The 27,881-nt window shown below is 34.1% G+C and overlaps 1 protein-coding gene across 30 annotated transcripts in view; it reads left to right on the top strand.

Moving 5' to 3' along the window:
• DTNA (dystrobrevin alpha) overlaps window positions 1–27,881 on the top strand; it is a 478,032-nt gene that overhangs the window by 301,848 nt on the left and 148,303 nt on the right. For all 30 annotated transcript variants that reach the window (XM_051970241.1, XM_051970242.1, XM_051970238.1 and 27 more), the window contains one exon: window positions 20,855–20,922. In XM_051970241.1, coding sequence (XP_051826201.1) covers window positions 20,856–20,922 — 67 coding nt within the window. In that variant the 5' untranslated portion in view covers window position 20,855. The remainder of the gene's footprint in view (window positions 1–20,854; window positions 20,923–27,881) is intronic.

The raw sequence follows: 27,881 nt of genomic DNA, 5'->3' as shown, positions 1-27,881 counted from the left end.
TTAGCTATGTTTACTATGTTTTTCTCTTCATCCCATTTTTTTCTATTTGTTCTTTCTCCCTCTCCTTCTCTCCTCTCTCCTCTCTCTCTCTCTCTCTCTCTCTCTCTCTTTTTATCTCTCTCTTTCTCTCTCTCTCTCTTTCTGTGTGTGTGTGTGTGTGTGTGTGTGTGTGTGTGTGTGTGTATGTTTGTGTCTCTCTTATCTGTTTTCCCTCCTATTTCTCTGTTGGGTAAAATATATTTCTATACCCAACTGAGTGTGTGTGTGTGTGTGTGTGTGTGTGTGTGTGTGTGTATTCTTCCTTCTTTGAAACAATTCCAATGAAAATGAGGTTCAAACACCATCCACCCCCACAACCCATTTTCTCCTCCATTGTAAAAGTTCTTCCTTACATGCCTTTTTAAATGTGAGCTAATTTTCTCTGTTTTATCTCTTTTCTCCCTTTTCCTAGTGCATCCCTCTTTCTTATCCCTTCATTTTTTTTTTGAGATCATCCCAACAAAATTAACTCACATCCATGCCCTTTGTCTATATAAACTGCTTTCAACTGCCCTAATTATCATAAAATTCTTAAAAATTACATGTATCATCTTCTCATATAGGAATGTAAACAGATTAATTTAAATGAGTCTTTTATGATTTCTCTTTCATATTTATCTCTTTATTCTGAGACTTGTGTTTGATGTCAACTTTTAGATCTGGTCTTTACATCAGGATTTTTTTTTTTACATCACGAATTCTTGAAAGTCCTCTATTTCATTAAATACCCATTTTTCTTCTGCAGGATTGTACTCAATTTTGCTGGATAGGTACTCTTGATTGTAATCCTTGTTCCTTTGCCTTCCAAGATATCATATTCCAAACCCTTCATTCCTGTTATCTTGTATTACCTTATATTATGCTGGTTTGGGCTCCATGATATTTGAATTGTTTCTTTCTGACTCCTTGTAATATTTTCTCCTTGTCCTGAGAACTCTTGAATTTGACTATAATATTATTGGGAGTTCTTATTTTGGACTCTTTTTTAAGATGTGTTGGGTGGATTCTTTCAATTTCTCTTTTACTCTCTAAATCTGAGGAATTTGCTTTGCAGTTTGCTTTGATAATTTCTTGAAAGACGTTTAGACTCCTTTTTTCTATTTATTTATTTTATTCTATTTATTCTTTCAAGAATTCCAGTAATTCTTAAATTATCTCTACTATATCTATTTTCCAAGTCAATAGTTTTTCTAGTGAGATAATTTATGATTTCTCCTATTTTTTTCATTCTTTTGGCTTTGTTTTATTGTTTATTGGTGTCTTGTGGAATCATTAGCTTCTGGTTACCCAATTCTAATTTTCGAAGAATTATTTTCTTCAAAAAGATTTTGTATATCCTTTTCCATTTTTCCCAATGCTTCTTTTTGAGTTCTTTTCTCCAGTGAATTTCTTTCTTCTTTACCAATAGTCCAAATCTAATTTTTAAGTTTTTTTTTTGTTTTGTTTTGTTTTTTTACTATTTGGGAGCTTCTTTTACCAAACTATTCATTCTCTTTTCATAACTTTCTTGCATCACTCTCATTTCTTTTCCCAATTGTTTCTCTATCACTCTTATTTAAAATTAACTCATCTTCTTTGTGCCTTAGAATTCTGCCCAGGGCCCATTCTCCCTTGTTACTGATCACAAACATTTCTCAACCACCCTGAAACCTACAGCCTAGAATTGCACGTGGGCAATAGAGTTGTAAAATAATACCAGCTACACTCCTGCCAGTAAAGAGCTTCCTGTTATTTCTTTCTGATCCCTATATTGTCTCTGAACTTAACTGAAAGTGCTATTGCCCCTTTCACTAAGACTCACTAAGTTCACTAAGAACAGATTGTAGTAAGACCAAAATATCACTTCCTTTTTTCAAGACTACAATATTAGTAAAATATCTACAGATATAAATATTTGGTTTTAACAAGGTATTTGACAATGTCTCATGTTATAATTTAATTTAAAAAAACATGATTAATTTGACTTTTTCCCTTTATACTTTAATACTCCAATATTAGACTAATAGCATCCCCTTTTGAAAACAAAAACACTGGTAGTTGATTTTTCACACTTTGGGAAAATATTTTTAAAAGCTGAAATAGCATATTATTTTATTTTTAACATAGAAGGTGATAGTCCCATTTCTCTGCTCATTAATTAACCATGCTGGATGTTGGAGGAATCTTCTCCATCAGATATCAGCTTTTTAAGCATAATTGCACAGTTAGCATAACCACAAACTTAAAAAGTTCACGACAAATATTAGTCTTTAAAGGATGTGTCATTTGAAGGGCTTGTTAGCTTGGCTACTTCTTTTCAATAATATGACAAACTGTTAATGAACTTGGAAAGGTAATAACTCATGTTTAAAACCTTTGTAGATAGAGTGATTCCACTGGGAATTAATTCTTGATCTTAAGAAATTCCAGGCTGTGACCAGCATGACTAGTCCTGTGAGGTGTGAATTTCATCATCCTCACTCTTCTCTCTGTAACACCCTTCCTCCCCAAAAAATCCCCTTTTAGAGTAAATAGGGAACACCTTCCTATTAGGAGAATAGATTTGGAGGAATAGAAAATTTTCTGGCAAGGATAGTGGGATATCTGAATGTGAGAAGAAATTCAGAAATTATTTGTGTTTCCTTGGGCCAAACAAGAGAGTCTGTATGGGAGCATGACTGAGAGTTGGCAAAAGATACTGCCTGAAAAACAACTTAAAACTAGGCAGCAATTGTTGTAGGATAAGATTGTTGAACATTTGGCATTTCACATAATGATGCCAGTTTTATAGTCCTGCCCTGCATTGCATCTAAAATATCTTGGCTCACTTGAAACAGAGCTCTCACTCCATGAATTTTAATACATCTTGCTTTGATGCTTTGAAATCATACAGTATTTTTATTACTATAGTATTTCCTCCACAAACACAGATGATAAATCTTCCACACAACAAAGTCATCATCTGATGCAAAATCTTCTGATGATGAGCCTCTCTGAACTTACCTGAGGTGGTCCTCAAACACCAGACACACAACAGTCTGTTACTTGTCCCAAACTGGAAACCTTTCCAGTATTAAGTATAATATGGTAATTCTTGTGCTTGGCTAGCATAGAGGGCCTTTAGAAACTAATAGTCAGCTCCATGCCACAACTAGACATTAGACCACAGATTCACTAGCACTTATTATGGAGAGAGAAACTACTTCTCTTCATATCTTCTAGAATCTGTATATTCTGTCAATTGACATAGATGGAAGTAATAGAATATTATTGTTCTGTAAAAAATGATGAACAAGATGATTTTAGAAAGGCCTGAAAAAATTTACACAAACTGATGCTGAGTAAAACAAGTAGAACCAGGAATACATTGTAATAGCAAGTAACAGCAAGAATGTGTGATGATCAACTGTGAAAGACTTGGTTCTTCCCAGTAGTTCAGTGATCCAAGACAATCTCAATAGACTTTTGAGAGACAATGCCATCTGCATCCAGGAAAAGAACTATGGAGATTGAATGTAAATCAAAACAAGCTATGTTCACTTCTTTTTTCTGTTTTTTTCCCCTCCTATGTTTCCTTTTGTTCTGACTTTTCTCTCCCAATTTGATTCATAAAACAATGTGTATTAAAAATAAATAAATATTTTTAATTGGCAAAGGGGAATTAAGAATGACATCTTGATGCATAATTCAGCATGCTAGTGTGTATTGGGTACATGGAGAAATAAGATAAAGAATTTGACCATGAGAAAATTGGGAAGATATATGTAATTTCTAAAGTGTGATTTATAATGCAATTTAAGTATATATATATATATATATATATATATATATATATATATATATATATATATATATATATATATATATATGTAGAATGTATTTACTTCTGCATTGTGCCTATATTGGATGCACTTGGTGATAAAGGAAATTGTAATCTAGTTAATCAATTAAAATATCCATAAAGCCAGAAGATATAAATAATTATACAATAATAAGATAGTATAAATGTTATTCATCATTAGTGAAGGATAGATAGTGGATAATTATTGCGAGGCTAGGATAGTCTAGGAACACTTGCTGAAGATTAATGTAAAGCCAGTTCTTGAAGGAAATAAAAACAAGGTAAGCAGAATAAAAACAGATAAAATGTTCTTGGTTTCTTAATTTCCCTTTGCCACGTTTTGACTGGGCAAGGGCAAGGTCAGGCTGGGAGGCAGGTAGTATATGATGGAGAAAAGATGATGAGAAAGTTGATAATGATAATCTCTACCCATAGAATCACCATCCTTCCAACCATCCAGACTCACAACTTCACTCTCATCCTTCACTTCTCTCTCGCAGTGATTCCACATAGCTAAGTCTGGTGCCTTTTGCCATTTTTACCATTACTAAATTTCTCAAATATGTCCTCTTTTCTTCACTTACTGTATCTTATAACCTTTTGCCTAGAGTATTACAATAATCTTCCTCTTGGTCTCTTAACTTCGCGTCTCTCCTCATTCTAACCCATCTGCCATTTAGGTAGTAAAGTGATTTTCCTAAAGTGCAAGTCTGCCCAAATCACCTCTCTGCTCACACAAATCCCAGCACTTTTCTATTATCTTTAAGATAAAATATAAAATGTCCCTTTCTATTTATCCTGTCTGCATTTTACCTTCTAACATATACAACATGGTCCAGCAATTCTGATCCCCTTACTATTCCCCACATAATAACATTCCATCACCTAGCTCCATGACCTTCCAGTGGTTATATCTCATCCCTAGAATATCTATCCTTCCTCAATGAGATCAAATTTAAATGGAAAGGGGGCCACTAAACCATACATAAGGAATCTTGTGATTTACATTTTGGCACAGAAAAACACTCGTTTCTATATTTCTTTTTTTAATTAAGGCACCAATATAGTGCAATCAAATAGTAACTCCATTTTAATCTGGCTCAGACTGCACATAATTATTGTGAGGCTAGGACTGTCTGTTGTGTTGTGGGCAACATGAGGACTGGGGACCATTTTTTTGGCATTGCTGCTCTATTTCCTATCTTTGACTACTCACATTTCTGGTTTCCTTCAAGACTCAATCAAATGTCTTCTGTCACAGCCCTCTCCCCGCTCTCCCAATGCTTTATCTCTAAGATTACTTCTCATTTACACTGTATATATTGCATGTACATAGCTTTCCCCATAGAAATCTCTGCGTTCAGGATCCATGTTTTTGATCAGCACATTGCCTGGCACATAGTAGGCACTTTAATATTTGCTGAATGACTGGCACCTAGTAGGCACTTAATAAATGCTCATTGATTAACTAATGTAAAGTACATGAGATGGATAATAAAGAATCTGCCATGGTTGGACAGAGCAGAGAAGCTAGAAAAAAAGCATAAAAGAAAAGGTTGAAGAATTTTGATATAATGAACAAAAGTATATTCTTGTAGGTTATTTATTAGAAAGTCATTATGAAAAATGATTATTTTTTGAGAAAATTAACAGCAGTGGCAAATAGGCTAGTTTGGAGAATCTAAAGATAGAGGAGCCTACTAGGAGGATATTAAAGTGATTCAGGCATGAAATGATGAAGAACAGAACTAAACAGAAGGCGGCGAAAAGAGATAAAGGGATTGATATAGCAGATATTAGAAGGATCAACACAATTTGATGAGTGGCTGTGCATGAGATAGAAAGTAAAAGAAAAAAAGATAGAACCAAAGGTTTGTGATAAAACTGACAGTCAATGGGAAGTTGGGAAGGTTTGCAGGCTTAAGGCAAAATGCAATTTGACAAACATATATTTATTTTGTATACCATCATAAAAGTATTGCCAAAGTATTGCATCATAGCATAAAAGGAATCTTAGGTTTTCACAGGCAATGCCAATAAAGCATGAGCCATAGTAGACTCTATCATGCTAAAAAAGATTTAAGTGATACTACTTACATAATTTTATATAATATTGTGAATTTTTTTCTTCAAGAATAATATTATCAGTTGTAAAATGTGGCCAGTACTAAACAGTTTCACCTTTGGATAGGTCCAGTAACAAGATTTGTTTTGTTTTGTTTGGGGTGGGTTTTTTCCTTTTATTGAGTCTAAATTTGCCTCTTTGGCATTCTCAATACATTGCCCCTGGTTCTGCCTTCTAAAGCCATATGGAATAAATGTAATGCTCTCTGCCACATGGCAGACCTTCAGATATTTGAAAATAGCTTTTGTGTTTCTCCATCCCCAGCCAGTTCTTATTATACTACAGGCTAATTATCCCCAGTTCCTTCCTGATATGTATATGAAATTATCTCATGGTTATCATCCTTATTAGAGTTTTTCAGCCTCTCAACAACTTTGAGGTACATTCTCCAGATACTATGATTCAGTTTTTACATATATAGAAATAAAAATGGAGGAAAGTTAAATGACTTGGCGAAAATCACACAATTGACTAGTATGAGAAGTGACTCCCTTTTTCAAGTTCTATTTTATAAATGCCTTTGAAATGTTAGGAATAGACTTACTTTTATTTGGGGGCAGGGGAGAAATTCTAGGGGAGAAATGTGATGAGATCTCTTTTTACAGGTTCAAAACTTAATAACTTGTTATCTGCTAATACAGGTACATTTGAACCCTTAATTTGCCGCAGCATGAGCTGTGATATTTTCAACTACATCTAGCTAAAGGCCTTTTACAGGAACCAAAGGCTTTTTATCAGCTATTTGGGGCTTTTAAAGAACATTTCCCTCCAGTGCCCCATCACTTCCAGGTAAAAAGCTCAGCCTTCCTCATTAATTCTTTGAAACCACTAAAGTGGTCAGGGAGTAAAGCAGAGCTGTTCAAATGAAGCAAGACAATGAATGAATGAATGAATTGTACCCATCTTCCAGGGACCTGTATTTGACTTACTTTGGGAAAGCTACTTATACAGCTTCACATCGCTCCCCCTTCTTAAATCTTGGAGAAAATAACTGGTACTTCCCACATTTCACCATGTTTTATCCACTTCCAAAATCCAAGACACTCATTTCAATGGCTACAAATTTATATAACATGAGACATATTTGTGTGAACTGAAATGTTTATGAACCACAAGAGAGAACTTTATAATCTTAAAAGCTCACCCACAGGGTAGTTAATGCTGCTTGGCTAAAAAATGTTTATACTGTTTTTTTTTTTCCCCTCCCAGAACAGTAGTTCTTAGAGCCATAACACTATTAACAGAAATGTAGGTGTATGTATGTATATGTGTGCAAGAGGTATGGGAGCAATGAATAAGGGTAGAACAGTGCATTTTTGCCTTGTTTCCAGTTGTAAGCAATAACTTTGTTGGTTATAATTCAGAAATTTCTTTGCATTCTGGCTTTCTAACTGGTTTCATTTTCTAAACAATTATATCATATATCATATTATCCTTTATTATATTAATAGGTTCAATGTGACATAATAAAATGTCATATACTTTAAGTATAAATTCACTGTAATACTTTCTTTTAGGAAGTTCATAAAGTACTATTAAGTAGTAGGAATCTTATTTTCCAGATCTTTTAGTTCAGCCTTGTGCTGTGATTTTCTTCAGTGTAGCAGTTATTTTCAAGCAGGCCATTCCTCCAACAGAATAATTTTGGTTTCAAGACCAATTGTCTTGTGCCCCAATGACTATATCATGAAGATCAGAATGACATTTAGTTATCTTAACTTTCATTTTCATTCATATTCTTCTATTAGAATCTAATATTCATGAAACATTAGAAATTAAACACAGCTAATTAAATAGGACAACATGGATAGGCTAATTCAGTTCTAAATAACTCTTAAAACTGAACAATTGCCTCAGTGATAGCTTGATATTAGAAAAACTTGCTATTAGCACACAGGAAAGGCTGTGTCTAGAATACAATGTAATATAGTGACACTCATCTGGGTTGTCCCAGTAGACCTCAATGAATATGACAATTCCCAAGCTCTTGAATTTTAGAGCCCATCTCCCTGAGTCACAAACTCCGTCTCTCTTCTACTATAACTGTCAATGACTATGTCTCACTGTGGGATTCTGAGTCAGAAATTTAAAAGGATTTTGCTCTCTTTCAACATTGCATTTGGGAGGCAAGGGGTATTCCCTTTAAAAAAAAAATATTTGGCAATCCTTGATCTATTACCATGGCTTTGTCAGGAAACTGGGATTCCTATGGCCAGTTCCTTATTTTAGAACAAATTTCCCTTGACTGTGTATGGCATCATACACAGAACCTGATGATTAGTAGAAAATAGACAGAGATCCAAAGACAGGAGTATAAGAGATGACTGTTTTATCTTTCCTTTTTTCCACTCCCTTGTTATAAAACTCAGTTGGCTATCTAGAAAGAAGTCTATTGGTGCACAGAATTTCATTGTTTATTACTAGAGATTGTGCAATCCATAGCTATGGGATGCACACTCACCCTGCCAATTCCTTTTCCATGCGGCCTATTTAATTTTGGCTGGAAGGTTGGTTAACCCCAGATTCTTGGCTGTGTTTTTATTGGATGGCATTCCTCATGCTCCCTTTGATGTCATTTCTGCAAGTGTTTTAATTTTGTCTTTATTCCCCTGGTGAATTGCTGTTCTCTAGGTTGTCTTTTATTTCCCCACACTCATTATCTTCTTGATAGAAAGGCTTTGTGAAGAAAAGGCAAAAATAGGAAGGGATTAATTTATTTTATGTTAAACTATAGATCAGCTACTCTGTTACATTTTCCTGACACATAAAATTGAGGTGAAAAGTTGTTAAGACCTGGCTTCTCCCAATTTCACATTAAAATAAAAAACTTTACTGAGGAATAAATTGCTCCTTATACAATTACTTGATCTCTTCTTTTTAAATGTTTTATTGGCAAAAATAAACTTACAGAGACTTCCTTGATGTAGGTTAGAACAAAAAAGGATTTTAGATTTTTTAAAGTATGTTTTCCCCCCATGATTTCTTCTTTACCTCGTATAGTAGCTGAGATTGCTTCCTTTGGTTTTGATTTCTCAATTCCGAACCTATAAATAATAGCTACAGGATGTCCCGAAAATATTAGTGTAGTTGTAAAACTTTGGGGACATCTTGTATAGAGCTTTAAGGATATCAAAACTTTTTCCATAAATTAATCTCATAACAATCCTAGGAGATAGTTGCTATTATTATCCATATTTTACAACTGAAGAAACTGCTATGGAGAGTTCAAGTGACTTCTGCAGGATTACAAAACCAGTAACTGTTTGAGGCAGGATTATAATTTGGGTCTTCCTCAATCTAGGTTCAAACTCTTATCTGTTGTACTGTCAGCTGATGTCCAGGGCTAATCTTAGGTACAGTTGTGAAATAAATAAAGCTTATCTTCACCTATTTCTCAATATCCTCACCTTCTCACCTTTCTACTTTCACCCTTTGGCCACCTCTTGTGATCAGTTTTTTTTTTTTCCCCCTAATACATATGTAATATGTTTTTTCTTACCATTTGATTACCCAGTCATTCATTGTAGTATCCTACCCTGACCTGTCCTCCATTATCTCTCCTCTGTAATCTAACCATCCTCTCTTTAAATGCACTAATAATGGCTAACATTTGTAGAAAATAATCTATTCATATTTAATTCATGTTAATTTGTGAATGACTAAAAGTCCTATTTAACATCTTTACAAATGTTTAATTTTTTGAAAAAGGGCACACCACAAATTGCTAATTTATATCAAAAAATGCTTCTGTAATAGTTTTATTTGTGGAAATCTGAAAGGTTGAGGCAGAATAATTTTGTTTAATTTTAGTCTTGGTCTTAACATAGGGAGGATTTTTCTGCCCCCATCCCCAGTAAGGTTGCTCATGATATTATCACCAACAGACATTTTTTTACACATTATTCCTCCATTCTTGGAATTTCTAGCTGAATAACTAATTTGGTTGAGTCTTCTCTATCTTCTAACCCAGTTAAATTTGAGTGGAATAGGGAATGCTTTTTAAAGTAGTTAGAGAAGAACAGAAGAAATAAGAGAAGAAAAGGGCATAAGGAAGAAAGAAAGAGAAAAAGAGGACATAGAAAAAGTAAAAGGGAAAGAACAGAAGCAAAAAATAAGAAGGGAAAAAAAAAGGGGGATAAAGATTCCTAGACCCTTAAAACATGATTGTCTAAGAGCTGGTCCCAATCTTTTCACTCCATATACTAGCCTTCCTCCCAACACACAAAGGGGGACATTAATGGCTAGAATTGGTCCTCAATCCTCTCATAGATTTTCAATGTAGCAGTAATTCTGATTTCTACCCTCTCAGAATTTCAGAGTGACAATTGATCTTGGGGATCATCTAGTCAGACCCATCCACTCCCCAGTTTATACAGGGGTAAACTGAAGCTTTAAAAGATAAGGCAATTTAGCCTAGTCTCAAAGAAAGTGATTTTAAATTCTTCTTTAAGAGCAGTAACTTGCAAAGTAAGAAATATGTATTTTCTGAAGTCAGCACATAATAATTTTGTCTTTTTGTTTAGAAATCATGTTAAGTATTCTAATCAATATGAAAAACCCTCTACTCTGTTGAAACTTAAGTTTACAGTTTATTCAAAGTTTAACCATTTTTTCAAAATTCTAGGTTCAATCTTCTCAGTAAGGACAGATAAGCAGTCTAATGTTTCCAGTAGCAGAAGGAATAATGGAAGTTTGTATAAAGAAATTAAGCCAGACCATTAAGAGGATTAGTGAACAAAAGTAGGCAACAGTAATAAGTGTCTGGATGTGGGGGTGGGAGAGAAATACAGACCTACAAAAGCTTTAGTAGAGTACAATGCAGGTGCAAGAATTATGAGCCAGTAGAAAATAAGCAACAATCTGTTGACCCTACAATTACCCCCATGAGTTTATTACTAAATTTGTGTGTGTGTGTGTTGAACCACAATAGAAGCCCACTGATGCTGATGATTATCTGGACACTGATCTATTGTTCTAGAAGAACAGAACAGAATTGATTATTGATAGTATTGTCAATATTGCTGTTTATTTTCAGAATAGCAAAATTCAGTAGAACCAAAGCGATACACAAGTATAGAATGAAATGGTGTTTGGTGTGGTTCTCTTATGTTTTCTTTTGTAGAAATCATTATCAAGGAATTCTTTTGATTTCTGTCACAGGAAAAGGAAGAGATTAAGAGAACTTCCATTTATCTGATTATTGGTAATTAGTAATAATCTATATATTAAAACATGCTGTATATTCTCTTTCCATCCGTCCATCATTCTCTGTCTTTCTGTTTCTTTCTCTTTCTTCCTCTCTCTGTCTCTCCCCACTATGATTGTCTTTTTAAAGGCAAACTGGATTAGGTAACTTGTTCAGGATCACACAGTGAGTAAGTGTCTGAGGCTAGATTTGAGCTCAAGTCCTCTTAACTCCAGAGCCAGTACTCTTTCCATTGCATCACCTAGCTGCCCCCTGAATATTTTCTATGACTAAATTTCAATCAGCCATAAGACTTGGTATAGTCTCCTTTATGAACTCATTACCTTCCTATAGTTCTGATTTTTTATTAACATTATTCACTATAGAAGTCTTTAGTACCCCTAAGATGCTGTACTTCTCTCTCTACACTTTATTCTTGGTGATCTCATCTACAATGGATAAAAGTGTCACCTCTGTGCTGAGGAATTTGGTATACATGCATGCATACACATAAAGACAAATATATATCCAACTCTAATCTGTCCTAAATTCATAGAATAAAGAGTTGGAAGATATCTTTACAGCAGCTGTTATAAGAATTTCCTATTTAGTCTCCCAGTTTTAAGACTTCTCTTTCAAATCCATCTGTTATGCAATTATGAATTTAAAATTCCTAAAAAATCAAGGTCTAAACATGCTAATCTTCTGCTCAAAATTTTTCAATGGCTGCTACTTCCAGGATAAAATATGAACTCCTCAGCTAGGCATTAAAAACCCTCCAGATGGGTTCCACCTGTGTTTGCAGACTTTATTCATATTCTTTCTCTTCCCAACTGCATACCTTCCATATTATACTTCTAGCAATTCCTGAGCTCAGCATTATATGTTCTTTATCTATTTCCCTATGAACATTTAACTCACCTCTTCCTCTTAGAACCTAAATTTCAAAATCCTTACTCAGAAAACTTAATTTTCTAAGTCTTCTGTAGTTTTCTAAGTTTTCTAAGCTCATCTCATTGCTCTCATCTCCATAAACCTTTTCCTGGTTTCACAATTGTTAACATTCTTTCTATCTTCTACTTTTCCTAAAGCAATTTTTCTGATTTCTCCTTCACCCCTTTTCTTATATCCTATTTTGTATTTTACTTATTTATAAATACTTATTTCATTCTTTGTATTTCTATACTCTGCAGCTAACATTGTACCTGACATATAGTAAATGCTTAATAAATACTTATTATTGATGTATTTCCCAATACTAGGTAAGGTTCGTAAGAGTAGTGACTGTTTACATTTGATTGGTTTTGGGCACCAATATAATCTCTGTAATGTCTGTAGACATTTACTTGAATTTAATTGAACTCTAATCAAAATATTACTAGTTGTCAAAGATACCTAATGATTTCTTTGCATTTGTCTTCATTTCTGGAAAGAGAGGTTCTGTGTTTATAATATACTCTTTTCAGTTCAAAGGTTAGTTCAGGTTAAAACCTTGTATAATAAATATATTTAGCCTAATGTGCATTATCAGGTTATTTTGCTCGGGGAAATGGGACTCCTAAGCGACCCTTACTTATCAAACTGGATGGAACTTGTTTAAAGCATGCCTTTGTGTGTTGAGAGAGGGAAATGATGGCATATATTATGATATAACAATATTTTGCCAAGACCAGTAGAAATAAAAGAATGAATTTTTTAAAAAACAGTTGAATTGAAGATGAAAAAAAATCACAGCTTAGTGCAGTCACTTTAGTTGAGAAATAACCTTTTCCTGCTTTGTCAGTGGTTCATCTAGATGAAGTGAAAACAAGGAAGAGCAAAGCAGTTATCTCTAGCCCCAGGAAAGAGCACTGAACTCTTTGTTATTATATTGCCAAATATTAGAACTGGAATGTAAATCTGGGAGTCATATTAGAAGATGGCCTTATTAATTGAAATGGAAACAAGTGTTCATGGGTCACCAATAAATCAATTAAAAGAGAAAAGAGAATTGAAATAGTCTTTGTTTCAGTTATGAAATGTAGGATTTGCAGTAGTTGGTGACTCTACAAGTGCAGGTTTACCCAGTATGCTATGTTTTCTGCAAAGTACAAAATGAAGAAATAAAAATCAAACATGGAAAGAGAACTTATCTTTTAATGCACATTGTCTGCTTTTGGACTTAAGTAATCAAATATTTCTTATCATTTTAAAATTTTCTTGATGAGTTTGAATCATGTGGGAGGTTGTACAAATCTGAAAGATGGAAATTATTTTCATGTTTAGTTCCAATATACTCCTGAAACAAAATGGAAAATTCCCATAAAGAAGTACAATGTGATTTAGACACATTTTCAACTGACCTTTGCTAGAATATTGTAGATTGACTTGTACTGGTAGATAACAACTAGATTAATATGAAAAAATAGTATTTGTTAGTCTAATCTACTTTTAAAATTTCTCACAACCTACATACAATAGAAAAGGATATTTTTATTGTTAGCAATTTATAAAAAGCATTTATGAAGAATATAAAACAAGAAGTTCTTATAAATTTGACATAATTCTCCATATAGTTTAGCTATACGACTTTTATTTGAGAAATTGTCTATAAAATATTTCCCCAATTTTCTGCTTTTGTTCCAATCTTGTCCTGTTGGTTTTATTTGTACAAAAACTTAATTGTTTTGATTGGTTGGTTGTGCTCCTTCATTCTCAAAGATGATAAAAATGACATCATAATATTAATCAAATTATAGTATGTCTGACTGTGGCTGATCAGACAGTAGGAGCTGAGGAAACTTTACTATATGTCAGGCACAAATAGTCCATATGAACATTTGGATTGGATTCCCCAAATATATGCATCTCATGTATCTTTTGAGCTACTGTGATTCTTCTTTGCTTATAGAGCACAGCACTTTCTTGAAGTGGGCATGCCATACTGGGCAACAATGAGGTCAATACAATAGCTCTGTAGTTGTTGGGTTTGGTAAACAGGCAAATTTCTCTCGTTCGCCATGCTTTCATTCTGGATGGCACTGATAGCTAAGAGAACAGGAAAGATTTCATGGAGAACATGGCCCTGAGCTAAACCTCATGGAAAACAAAGGTTGAGAAGAATAGATGGAAAAGGAGTCCCTTAAAGATAGATATATAGGACAAGCAGTGCAAGGCATAAATTAGGTACCTAAAATGTTGAGTTTGGAGCACAGCAAGTTCATTTAGGTCCCAAGCAGTATGAAAAATGAATTCTCTACAAATGTTTGCTATAGACCATTTTATCTGGGATGTAAGAATATTAGTTGAGTAATATCAGATAAATTTGGAAAGATAGAGAATACTGTGGAGACCTTTAAATGTGAAACAAGAATTTGTAGCTAATTCTAGAGGCAATAGGATAATTAAACTGTTTATTTTTGTTTTTAGCAAATCTTGATAAGATTAAACCTGTGCTTTGAGAGTATTAATTGAATGGTGTGTGGAGAAAGAACCATAGAGAAGAAACATTGAAAGCAGTCAGGCTAGTTGGGAGGTTATCACAGTTGTCCCTAAGAAAAGGGATGAGAGTCTAAATTAGGGGAGAGGCCAGGTAAGTAAAGAAAGAGGATAGGTGGGAAAGACATGGAAGTTGTGTTGATAAGACTTGACAATGGATTGGATGCAGACAGTGAGAGAGAAGAAAGAATGACAAAGAGGATTGACTTGAGATATGAACTTGGGTGACTTGCTGGCTCCAAGACTTGCATGTCGTGGATGACTGGATGTGAAAGTCTCTGGGAAGGAGATACTATGGGACCAGAAGAAGGGTGCTGAATATTAAATTAGAGGATATGAATTTGAATTATAGTTCTGCCTCCCATTCCCCTTTACCTTTGTGACCCTGGGCAAATCAATTAATCTCTCAAGGTTTCAGTTTCTTCCTCTAAAAAGTGGGCAGTTTTTGGACTAGATCATTTCAGAAGCTCCAGTTCTAAATCTGTGATCCTAGGTGTTTCTATCAAATATATTAATTACTGGTTTATTCTACAGAGACAGCTGGTATTAATTCTTTTTGATTTCTTGTGCTTCTTTTTTGTAATGTCCTAGTAGATTACATATGGCAAGGGAGTTCCATATCTATAGGATCTGTAGTAACTGACCAACTTGGGTCCTGTGATAAGCAACCTGCTTTATGACATACATTGGCAGCATGACAGATGGGTTATTTTCTACTTCATCTCTTCCATATGACTTTGGACAGCTCTTGTCATAAGCATAGCTTCTTGACAGTCCTTGTTATTTCAGCAGGAAAATTTTTCTCTGTGCATGGGCTCCTCCTTCCTGTGGCTTTCTTATTTATGTCTTTTTACAGGCAAAAGGAATAGACCAAGTATCTTGCTCTTCAAGTGCGACTAATCAGAAATAAATTGTAAATTAAAGTATTTGGCAGTTATGCTTGCTAGTTATTTGATTTATAGCTTCCACTGTTTAAAAAAAAACAAAAACCTGCTACCTTGATATGCTGTTTCTTTCATTGCTTTCTTACTAGATATGATAGATAGACAATATATGAATATTCCAATTTTATTAGGAGGATTCTTTTTAGAAAGCATGGGGAGAGGTGAAATTAAATGATGTTCTTTGATTTTTTTTATAATGATACATCTTTTTCATTTTCTATTATTTCATTCTGCTGTGTTTTTCCTTCTTTTTATCAGAAGGTACACATTTTTCTAAGATGAGAGAACTAACATCTATCGTGTAGCTAAAGATAGTTTCTTCCTTGAGTTAGTAAAGAGAAATGGTGAGTTTGCAGAAATGTTGAATTCATTGCAATTCCTGTGTTGTACAACTTCTATTACTTAAGATTGTATCTTTTTAAAAAATTCTCTGCTCCTCACATTATAGCCTATGTACTGGGCTTTCCTTTTAAACAAGTGATTATTGAGACTAGTGAAATATGTATTTTCAAATATGTCATATGAAAGCCCATTTCCTCATAGGCTTCGTAGGTTAAGAAGCATGAACTTCTTTTTAAAATATATTGATAATTGTATTGAAATACAATTGGATTCCTTTGTAGTCTCATGTATTTTATTTTATATATTTAAACATTTTTCTGAGAAAGGTTCTATCAGCTTCCCCAGAATGACTGCGAAACCTACAAGACATACATAAAAAACTTAAGAATTCCTATTATTAAAAAAAAGTTGTGCCTTATTTTATTTTACCATCCTTTCCTTTTTGTTGTTCTTACTGCCCCTGAAAAGAGTTGACTAAAGGCTATTTAGCCTTTAAATCAGGATCTTTTCAGAGCTTTTTTCTAGATACATGAACTCCTAACTTTGGTTCTATGAACTTTTTAAAAAAATATGTTTTGACAATTGTACAACATCAATGTAATTTAAGTTTCCTTTATAATAAAAATTTTGTACATTTAAAAACATTATTCCAAGAAGAGATTCATTGTCTTCGTCAGAATAACTAATGATGTGCATGGCAGAAAAACATTAAGAACCTCTGCAAATGAATATTGCAGCTAAGAAGGCAAATTGTCCTGATCCAAGTTCCCTTTAAAACCAGTCTGCTTTTTATTAATTGGGATGAATGAGTTCAAATCCAAACTCAAATACCAATGAGTTGTGTGAACCTTAATCTTTGTATACTTCCATGTCCTCATCTGTACAATGGAGAAAATAATTGCACCTACCTTACAGGTTTGCTATGAGGATAAAATGAAATAATATTTGTAAAACACTTTGCAAACCTTAAAATACTGTGTAAATGCTAGCTATTGTATTATTATTTGGTTGATATCATAGGTTGCCTCTCCTAATAAATATCTCAAACATGCATATCTCTTTAATAGACAAAGGATACAGTTAACAGACTTTCAAGAATAAAATGAAGATGAGCACCTCTGAGGAAATTTTGATTAAATGGGGATATGCAAATTTACCCAAATTACTTTTCTGGACAAGGAATACATTTTCTAGTATAAAATCCTAAAATATAACACATTCATAAAAAGAAAATTGGAATGGATACATACATACACACATACATATTTCCTACATCTTGTTCGATTACACTAATGCTAGGCCCCACTGGCCTACCACAGGGAGGATGTCATCTTGCTAACTGAAGCCTGCAGACCCCTCACCCCCAATTCCCTCACCTCCCCACCCCCACTGGCATGCATAGTATTGCTACAATTTACCATGAAAGAGAAGGAAAAAAAATCTCTTTCTCCAGTATCCATGGATTGGACTAAATGTATTTAGCCTTGATGCCTTTGCACAGATCAAATCTATACTCCAAAGGTCACCCATCCATAGATTCATTTTTCTGCTTTTTCCTTCCCCTTTAAATGCCATCACTAATTTTCAGCTGAGCTCTTCCCAGGGGAAAACTTATTTGCCCTCGTTTCTGTTAAGATTGGCTACTCTCTGGTCTTATGACCTTAAATTCCTTCTAGACACAAAGACTCCTAACCTTGAGTCTATAAATATTTTCTTTTTTTTCTTTTAAATATATTTTGATAAATAAGTTGAAATGCAATTCGTTTCCCTTGTAATTGTACTTTTGCTTGTGAACTTAGATTTTTCTTTTTTAAAAAACTAAATTTTGTTAACTATTGCAATATGAATTTCTTTTATAATTATAATTCCATGTGTTTAAAAACTTCTCTTATAGCAGAAGAACTGAATTTTCAAAACATATGTGACATTCCATTCTCTCATCTAATCAATGAAAGGAGAAATTGTTTTTTTCTCTCAGGACTAAATTCAGTCATAGTAATCATACAATTCTCAGATTTGCTTTATTGTTCTTTCCTAGAGTGTTATTAGAATGGGGTGTGTGTGTGTGTGTGTGTGTGTGTGTGTGTGTGTGTGTGTGTGTGTATCTGTTTGGGGGCGATTAGGGGAGGCAGACTGTTAGGAATCTTATAACACAATCAGGAAATCATAAGGTGTCACTTGTTCTATTGTTTCCACATTAGCTACCTTGCAAATATACTTCCAAGTATCTTCTTGTCTGCTTAACTACCTTGAACATTCATTCATTTGACAAATATTCATTAAGCAAATAAGATTAGAAAAGCATTGTCTTCTTTACTAGTGTCTTATCTTCTTCCCATCCCTAATTAGGTACATTCAAATATCTTCAACTAGATTATTCTAAATTCTATATACCTCCCTGTCTTTCAAACTATCCCCTTTTCTCTATTCAAAGTTACTATCCTAGTTCAGCCCCTCCATCACTTCTCCTGGTACTATTCCAATAGGTTCCTAAGTAAGTGGTCTCTTTGCCTTGTCTCTTTATTCCAGTTCATCATCTATACAGATGTCAAAGTGATTTTCCTAGATGGAAACTAGATGTTCTAGATAACACTCTTCTATTTCATAAATTCTAATGACTCTAGTGATTAATTCTAGGGTCAAATATTATTTTGTCTTTATTTCATCATGAATTTTTTTATTTTTATATTTTGTAGTACAAATAATTATTAGCACAGTAGTACATTATAAATAAGGAAATTTATGTAGTACATAATCAAAAGAATTTAGGGACTACTCATGTATCCTGTTTGTGAACATTAATGGAAAAATCTCAGAAACTGTACCAATCTTTTATGTATCTATTGGAAAGAAGAACTGGAATTAATTGAGTCAGAGAAGATTCATTTCAAGATCATCATCATCGATAATATTTATTTTATAAAAATGTGTTATGTTGCAAGATGCTTTATGTATTTTCCCTAAAATAAACTGTACCAGTACTTTCTCAAGTCTCTCCAAGAAGAATAATTTTGGTTCTGGATTGCGGCAATATGCAGCCTCTCAAATTTGCTGTCAAATATGTTTCATTAAAGGGCCCCATTGCTAAGTTCCTTTCCTAATGCTGTATAAGGACTCCCCGAGTTACAGATATGAATGGCCATTTCTCCTCTATCTTCCTTCAGACCTCTTTGAACCTTTTCTCACTCCCCAACTCTATTAGACAGTAAGCAAACAAACATTTAATAACTGCCTACTCTCAAAAATGAGGTCATGAAAAATTGGGCATGACTTAAATGACTCAACAATAACAACAATGTTCCAGGGACTGTGCTAAGCATAGAAGAAACATAAAAATACTTTGACTTCCTTCAGGGAACTCACAGTCTAATGGGTGAAACAGCATTCAAACAATCATGTAGGTTTAAAAAGTGAAATAAATGTATAGGGGATACACCTAGTAGGGAAATGTTGTGATTAAGGAAGATTGGGAAAGGTTTTCCACAAAAGTGAGGCTTTGGCTGAGACTTGCAAGGAAGCCAGGAGGTAGAGATGAGTTCCAGACAGCAATCACAGCCCTGATGATTCATGAAGGGAAATACTTATTCCAATATGTCTTCCTCACTATTTCTTTTCTTCCCTTTTAAGGGAACTGCATATACCACAAGCTATCTTAACCAGCCCTTTTCTCCATGTTTAATTGCTGTTGGATATGGCTAATATTTTACTACATATGATTTAACGTTATATAATGAAACAGAAGATGATTCCATCATGGATTCAGAATTAGGAAGGATCTTAGAGTTCATTTAGTCCAATCCCATTATTTTACAGATGAAGAAAATGAAGAATATATCAATATATTCTATATATATCTTGTTTGTATGTGGTCATTTGTGACTTGTTTTTCCCACAACTCTCAGCCCCAGTCAGACTGTGAACTCATCAATAGTGGGGACTTTTTTCCTTTTGTCCTTTTATTTTTCTTCTTCTTTCTTCTTTCTCTTTCTCTTTCCTTCCTTTCTTTTCTTTCCCTTTCCTTCCTCTCTCTTTCTCCCTTTCTTCCTTCCTTTCTTCCTTACTTACTTTCTTCTTCCTTCCTTTTTTCTCACTCTTCTCCTTTTTTCTTCTTTTCTTCTTTCTTCCTTCCTTTCTTCCTTCCTTTCTTCCTTTCTTCCTTCCTTTCTTCCTTCCTTTCTTCCTTTCTTCCTTCCTTCCTTCCTTCCTTGCTTCCTTCCTTCCTTCCTTCCTTCCTTCCTTCCTTCCTTCCTTCCTTCCTTCCTTCCTTCCTTCTTTCCTTCCTCCCCTTTCTTTCTTTCCTTTTTTCTTTCTTTCTTTCTTCCCTTTTCTTTTCTTTTTTTCTTTCTTTCCTTTCTGGCCTTTTTTGTAACCCCAGTACTTGGCACTATTGTTGAACAGTCCTTTCATCAGGTCCAACTCTTCATGACCCCATATGAGGTTTTCTTGGCAAAGACACTGGAATGATTTGCCATTTTCTTCTCTAGCCAATTTTACGAATAAAAAGTGGAGGAAAATAAAGTGAAATGAGTTGCCCAGGGTCATACATCTCATAAATATAAGAGGCCAGATTTGAATTCAAAAGATAAGTCTTCATGACTTCAGGTCTGGCACCTATATCCACTGCACTACCAAACTGCCCACTTAAAACTGTACCTGGTATAAAACAAGTGTTTAATAAATTGGTCATTGACTCAACTCCAAACATTAAAAATTTATATATGGAAAATATGTAGGTGGTGGCTTACATCAGGAATTTCTCCAGTTAGTGAAAAGTAGGATTGATACCTATTTAATGTAGTTTTATTTTAAAATGTCTTTTCTGTGTTTATGTACTAAATACAGCTTATGAATTTATTTTCAAATAAAATGAATTCCTTAATAGCTTGAGGATAATAATACCTTGTAATCATTTTGTTTCATAGAATGATTGAAGATAGTGGGAAGAGAGGAAATAACATGGCAGAAAGAAGACAGCTATTTGCAGAAATGAGTAAGTATGGAGCTTTTTAGAAATGTACTCTGAATTTCTCATTTCTATGAATTTCTCATGAATAAGTATGGAGCTTTTTAGAAACATGCTCTGAATTTTGTTATTGCTGCCTTTGGCAGTCTTGTAGTGGTATAGAGATAGCCTCAAAGTCAGAAGGGCTGGGGACAAGTCTGACTTGGCTACATGATCCTGGGCAAGTATATAATCTTTGTCAGGGAAGTCTGCAACATTCCCAAGTGCTATGGGACTAGATTAAAACACAATTTGGAAATGTTCAACAAAACTAAAATTCAATTGATCATAGATAATAGTAACATTTTGTTTTCCATGTCAGTATGCAACTCACCAGAAAGAATCCTTTATAGGGGTTTCTGGCTCCTATTTCCATTTCAATATAACACCACTCCTCTAGGCAACTCTAAATGATAATTGAGAGAGAAAGCACTAATCTGAATTGCTTGAAAGAACCTCTTCATCAGTGAGTTACCTTTTCCAGTTACATCACAGGTCCAGTTCTTATCTCTGTCTTATCCTAAATTTCTTATTGCCAAATAGGGAAAGAGTGCATAAAAACTTTGTAGCATTATATTTTCCCAACTTGTGAAAGCTTTGTGTATGAAACTGAACATTTTAATATATTTGCTAGACATATAATATTTCGTAGGCATTAAAATAGAAATTAATCTCGTTGCAAAATCTAACATATTATGGAGAGACCATTTCCTAAAGTACAAATCTTACACTTAAGAAGCATTAAATTCAAATCCTTCCTCCAATTCATATTGGCTGTGTGAGTTCAATAAGCAACTCTCTCAATAATGCCCCAAGCAACTCTCTAAAACTATGGGTTGGTTGCATACATGCATTAATGGAAGGAATTTTCATGTGGAAGAGATCCCTACACAGATAAAATGTTAATTTCATACTATATATATATATATATATATATATATATATATATATATATATATATCCCTATGTAGGCATAAATCTTTGAACTAAAGATTTTATATAGTGAATGATGCTATTTGATGCTAAGATTTTCCTTTTTAACATGTAGACTACAAAGAGAAAAATCCCAGGTTCATATAAGGAAGAGGAATCAGACACAGTTACTATGCCAAACTATCTTGCCAAACTGTCATCTGTTATTCCCATCTCATGCAGAGAGGGAGAATCTGTCCTACTAACCAATACCTGAGAAGCACAAAGAAAATTAAAAGATAAAAATAGCTCAGAGGCAGGTTACTACATAAATAGAGGCAGAGATCCAAAGCTTGTATTTAGTGACTACAAGAGAGAACCTAGAAAAAGGTGAGTGTATTGGTCACTGGTTGGCATCAAAGCCTGTGATTTTGCAAGAAGGGAAAAAATGAGGAAAGAAACTGATTTTTGTTTATAAAATTAAATTGGATGTCTCCCTGAAGTTCTAAGGCTCATTTCCATATTCATAAGGGAAGAGGTATTTGACATTGAAGAAAAATATTTAAAGAAAAAAACTACAAGTGATAAAGAAAAAGCTGTTCTCTTGTTGGCTCTCTATCTCATTTTACATGCATAAGAAATAGCAATAAAAAGCAAACTTAATTTTTTTTTCATTTGTTTTAAGGGGGATGGGAGGTTAGGCAATGACAATATTGCTGTACTTTGTCAACATTAGCTTTAGTAGTCTCATCTGTTTGATCTTTAAGAAGTCTTGGGTGATGAGATTCAGAGTTTTCTTTCTCATCCTTTCAAACTCTAGTAGTACCAGATCAGTGTTAGACCTAACAAAAGGAAAGGAAATTAAACTTAGGAATAGAAATAATGAGAAAAATTGAGCTTGCTTACTTTTTTTATGGAACATTTCTTTTTGAGGAAAACTTTCACATTTTTACACAACTCCTCTCTTCCTGTCTGGGCCTGTTTCAACACTGAAATTCTCTTTTGACATGATTAGATCACCAAATCATCTGTGTGTTTCTTATTGACAAGTAAAAGAATTAATTAAAAATCTAATACCTGTCAGACCATTTGAAAATATTTTTTTTTTAAAAAGTGTTGGGTCTGTCCATATTATAGACCAAAAATGAAGAATCTTTTATTTTCAAAAGCCAAAACTGTACTCAGAAATCACCATCAGACTTCAAGCTATTATGGATACTGAACATTATAATCTTTTTTCCCTCTGAACATTGCATCCTAAATGTTAAAAAAAAATTATTTCATTTTTCATATAAAAAACCAAAACCAACTAAATTTAGCAGATATTTATTAAACACTTATTCTACATTTTACCCTGTTCAAAGGATTTGGAGATATATAAAGTATGATAAAATTAGATTCTTGCTATTATGAAGCTTACACTGTCTAGTTGATCAGCATATTTATATTATATAAACAAATGGAATAATGAAAATTTATTCATTAAGCATTTTCTTTGTGCAAATCATTTTGTTACATGCTGGGGACAGAATCATGAAAATAAAAAATGATAGTCATTACCAGAGACAATAATTTTATTTATTTGATTACAATTCTCAGAGCAAGAAAGAGGAAAGCTTACCTGGATACTGGTGGAGAATTGAAGCTAGCATAGATACATAAACACACACATGTTCATTATTACTTTAATGCATACCTAATAAATGTGTGAGAAGTACAGTTATATTGAGGTCTGAGAACTAAGGTGCTGCTAATAACTAAGAATAAAGAAAATATTCATGAAAAGAAGGAAGGAAGGAAGAAGGAATGAAGCAAGGATGGAAGGGAACGAGAGGAAGGGAGGGAGGAAAAAAGAAAAGGAAGGAGAGAGGAAGGGAGGGAAGGAGAGAGAAAAGAAGGGAGGGAAGGAAAGAAAGAGAGAGGGAGGGAGGGAGGAAAAGAGGGAGGTGGGGAGGGAGGAAGAAAAGGTTAGGCAGGATGGGAAAAGAGAAAGGGAGGGACAGACACACACAGAGAGACAAAGAAAAAGACAGACAGAGAGACAATCAAAAACATTTATTAAGCTCTTACTCTAAGCCAGATACTCTGTTAAAATGAGAGCATACAAATATAAATAAGCAAGATGACCTGACTTTTAATGAAGTCACACATAGAGGAAAGGTGGAAATTAGTGGGGAGAGGGGGGGGGGGGAAGGGGAGGAACCTGCAGCAGAGGGAGCCAAACTGGAGAGAGAAAATGGTGAAAATATTTTTGGGAAATAGATGCCTAGACTCATTAGGACTGAGAGGCCTGGGAACGGAACAGGTAATGGGAAGGAAATCAAACCAGTGTGCCTATCTTAGATCTCTTTTCTCCCATTCACAGGTAAACTTTTAAAAAATTGTTTATAATGAATAGCCTCTATTTCCCTATCATCTATCCATCTGCCAGTGCATAGAGTAATAGTATGAGATAAATCTGGAGAAATTAAGTGGCTCCACGTAGAAGAGATCCTTGAACTAACCGGGATAAGAAGTTTGAGGTCGACTCAGTGTACAATAGGGAGCTACTGCAGGGTTTTAAACAGAAGAGTCACGTGACCATACCTGTTTATGACAAAAGCATCTCACAATTGTGCAAATAAATAATGATATGGATAAAATATAGAATAATAATATAGATAGATAATATAGAATAATAATATGAGCAAAGCACTTTGCAAAATTTAAAGCTCTCTATAAATATTTATAAATGACCTCTTAGAAAGTTGTTATGGTCGTTCAGGGTAGTAGTGTGATTAAGAAGCAATGGATGAAAGAAACTATAAAGGACACTGCTTAAATCAGAATCAAAGCAGGAAACTTGAAGCTGGTGTTCAGGCCAACGTTCAAGGACTGGTACTGATTCATGCTGGTGAGAATGCCTGAGGAATAACAAGCTAGTTGATATTTAAATTCCACTCCCACACCCCCTCAAGAAAAGGAATTTTTAGCTATTTCTTAAGGCTTTATGGTGACAGGTGAATCTAGGGAATTTGAGCATAGTGGGGCTACTAAGGGCCTCACAAAGTATAATTAGGAGAGTGTTTTATCTGGGAAGTCAAGGCAGCAGAAAATAACTAGAAATGCTTTTAAGAAGTCACAGAAAACAAGAGCTGAAAAAAAGTCATTGGATTTACAATTAAAAGATCAGAGTAGGGAGCAAAGCTGATATTTGAGCTCCTGTCCTCTTTCCTCTACAGTATTCTTTGAGAGAACAATTTTAGTCAGGGAGTGGGGACCAAAGAGTAGATAGTGGGGACATGATCGCTATTCGATATAATTTTTTCTTTTCAAAAATTTTACCTGTAAATGGGAGGAAAGAGATCAAAGATGGATGAATGGAACAAAAGAATAAAGGCTTTTGTTCATTTGTGTTATTTCTTTTAGGACTGAGGAGAATTTTTAGGCAGATGGGAAGGAACCAGTGGAGAATAAGAAAGTAAAGGTAGATGAGAGGGAAGGATTGACAGTAGGTACAAGGGATTTAGGGGTTTGAATGAAAGGCACAAGTAGAATGATGGAAGATCAGAGCTGGAATGAACCTTAGGTATTCAACTATATTGGTTTTTAATAAGCTTAAAATATCATGAGGTCCTACATCAGAGCACTGTGGCTAACCACCAAAAAAAAAAAATGTGCAGAAACCAAACATTTTGTCCAAAGGGCTGCTTAAAAAGGGGGGGAAGTTTTGTTTTTGTTTTCTGTTATTGTTTTAGTAACTTAGAATAGAAAAGTTCTGTGCTTAGAATCATAAAAAAACCATCTATGATAACGTTGCAGATACTGGAATTTACTTTAATCAATTTTTGCTCTTGACAATGCCCTATCAATTAAAAGACATGTAAATAATATATACATGGAAAGAATAGTTATTAATTTTTTATCTTGTTCACTTTAATAAACATTTATTTAGCATCCACTCTTATACACCAGATATTGTATAAGGATCTGGAGACTGAAAAACAAAAGATAATCTCAGCCCTTCCCTCAAGGGGCTTATATTCTTATGGGAAGAAATGACATGTACAGAGATGAACAAATACAAAAAAAAAAAAAAAAGTAATTGGAAAGAGGGAGGAATTTTTTAAATTTTTATTAAAGCTTTTTATTTACAAAATATATGCATGTGTAATTTTTCAGCATTGATGCTTGCAAAGCCTTCTTTTCCAAATTATCCCCTGCCCCCACCTTCCCTAGATGAGAGGTAGTCCAATTCACGTTAAATATGTTAAAATATATATTAAATCCAATATATGTATACATATTTATACAGTTATCTTGCTGCACAAGAAAAATTTGATCAAGAAGGAAGAAAAAAACTGGGAAAGAAAACAAAATGCAAGTAAACAACAATAGAAAGAGTTAGAATGCCATGTTGTGATCTACACTCAGTTCCCACGTCCTTTCTCTGGATGTAGATGGCAAGTGGCACTGGTTTGAATCATCTCATTTTTGAAGAGAGCCACATTCATCAGAATTGATTATTATATAGTCTTGTTGTTGACATGTATAATGATCTCCTGGTTCTATTCATTTCACTCAGCATCAGTTCATATAAGTCTCTACAGGCCTCTCTGAAATCATCCTGCTGGTCATTTCTTACAGAACAATAATATTCCATAACATCCATATACCATAACTTATTCAGCCATTCTCCAATTGATGGGCATCCATTCAGTTTCCAGTTTCTTGCCACTAACTAAAGGGCTGCCACAAATATTTTTCCACATTTGGGTCCCTTTCAGGAGGGAGACTACAGAAACTAGGTAAGGCCTCTTGTAGAAAATAATTTAAGATGAGCCTGAAAGTAAATGTAGGATTCTCTGATGAGGTAAAGAGTGGGAAGAGGAAGCATTGCAGACATAAGAGGTAGATCTCTTGTGAAAAGTCACAAAGAGGAGTGATAGAGTATCATGTAGGGGAGCAGCAGATGGGCCAATTTGTCCAAAAAGTAATTCTTAAAAATGAATATGTGAAAGTAATTGAAAAAGATGATTTGGACTCAGATTGTGAAGGGCTTTAAATAACAAAAGCATTTGTATGTTATTCTCAAGACCATAGGAAACCACTTAAGTTTTTTGAGCAAGACTGTTACATTCATTGTACTTTAAGAATATCATTTTGAAATTTGTATGGGAGATGAATTGGAGAGAGAAAAGAATGGTTATAGCTACGGAGATTATTGCAGTAATCCAGGTGAGAAGTTATGGGGGACTGAACTAGATGATGATTATGATGGAAAGAAGAGAAGAAAGATTATTCAGGCCAAATTGACAAAACTTAGCAGCTCATTGGATGTAGGAAGTGTGAGAAATTGTGAAGAATTGAGGGGAACTCCAAAGCAATTGTGAGCCTAGATGACTTGCCCCCTTTCCCTCACCTCACCCAAGCTGTTAGTCTCCTTCCCTCTAAATCACCTTGTACCTATTTTGTATATACTTCTATGTTGTCTCTCCCTATTAGACTGTAAAGTCATCCTGAAAGCAATCCTTGAAATGAAGGAATATGTTCGCTTTTGTCTTTTTATACTTTGTATAATGACTGGCATTTAGTAGGTGCTTAATAAATACTTATTGATTAATTAATTGTGGTATCCCCAAAAGAAATAGGCATTCAGAGGAGGAAGACTTTTAGGGGGAAAAGATGAGCTCTGTTTTGGACATTAAGTTAGAGATGTATATCCAGCAAGTTGGCAATTTAAGACTCAAGCTCAGTGGAGAGAAAAAAATATTAGATATGTAAATTTAGGGGTTATTTTTTTCCATAGAAATGATAGTTGAACCCATGAGAGCTAATAAAATCATCAAAATAGACAATGTAAAGAGAGAAGAGAAGAGGATTCTAAACTAATGGTGAGGTTAACTATACTGTTTTCCCCCAGTTGTAACTCAAGCTTTTCATTAAAAAGTTTTTAGGGATTTTGTAGGGTTTAATGAATGATTTTATGAGTAATTAGAGAGCCTGGATAAGATAATTTTGATGACTTTGGAACACATTTCTAGTACATTATAGGA

This window comes from Antechinus flavipes, chromosome 1, assembly GCF_016432865.1.
Source record: "Antechinus flavipes isolate AdamAnt ecotype Samford, QLD, Australia chromosome 1, AdamAnt_v2, whole genome shotgun sequence".
Classification (NCBI taxonomy): domain Eukaryota; kingdom Metazoa; phylum Chordata; class Mammalia; order Dasyuromorphia; family Dasyuridae; genus Antechinus; species Antechinus flavipes.
This window is presented reverse-complemented; position numbering and strand designations above follow the sequence as displayed.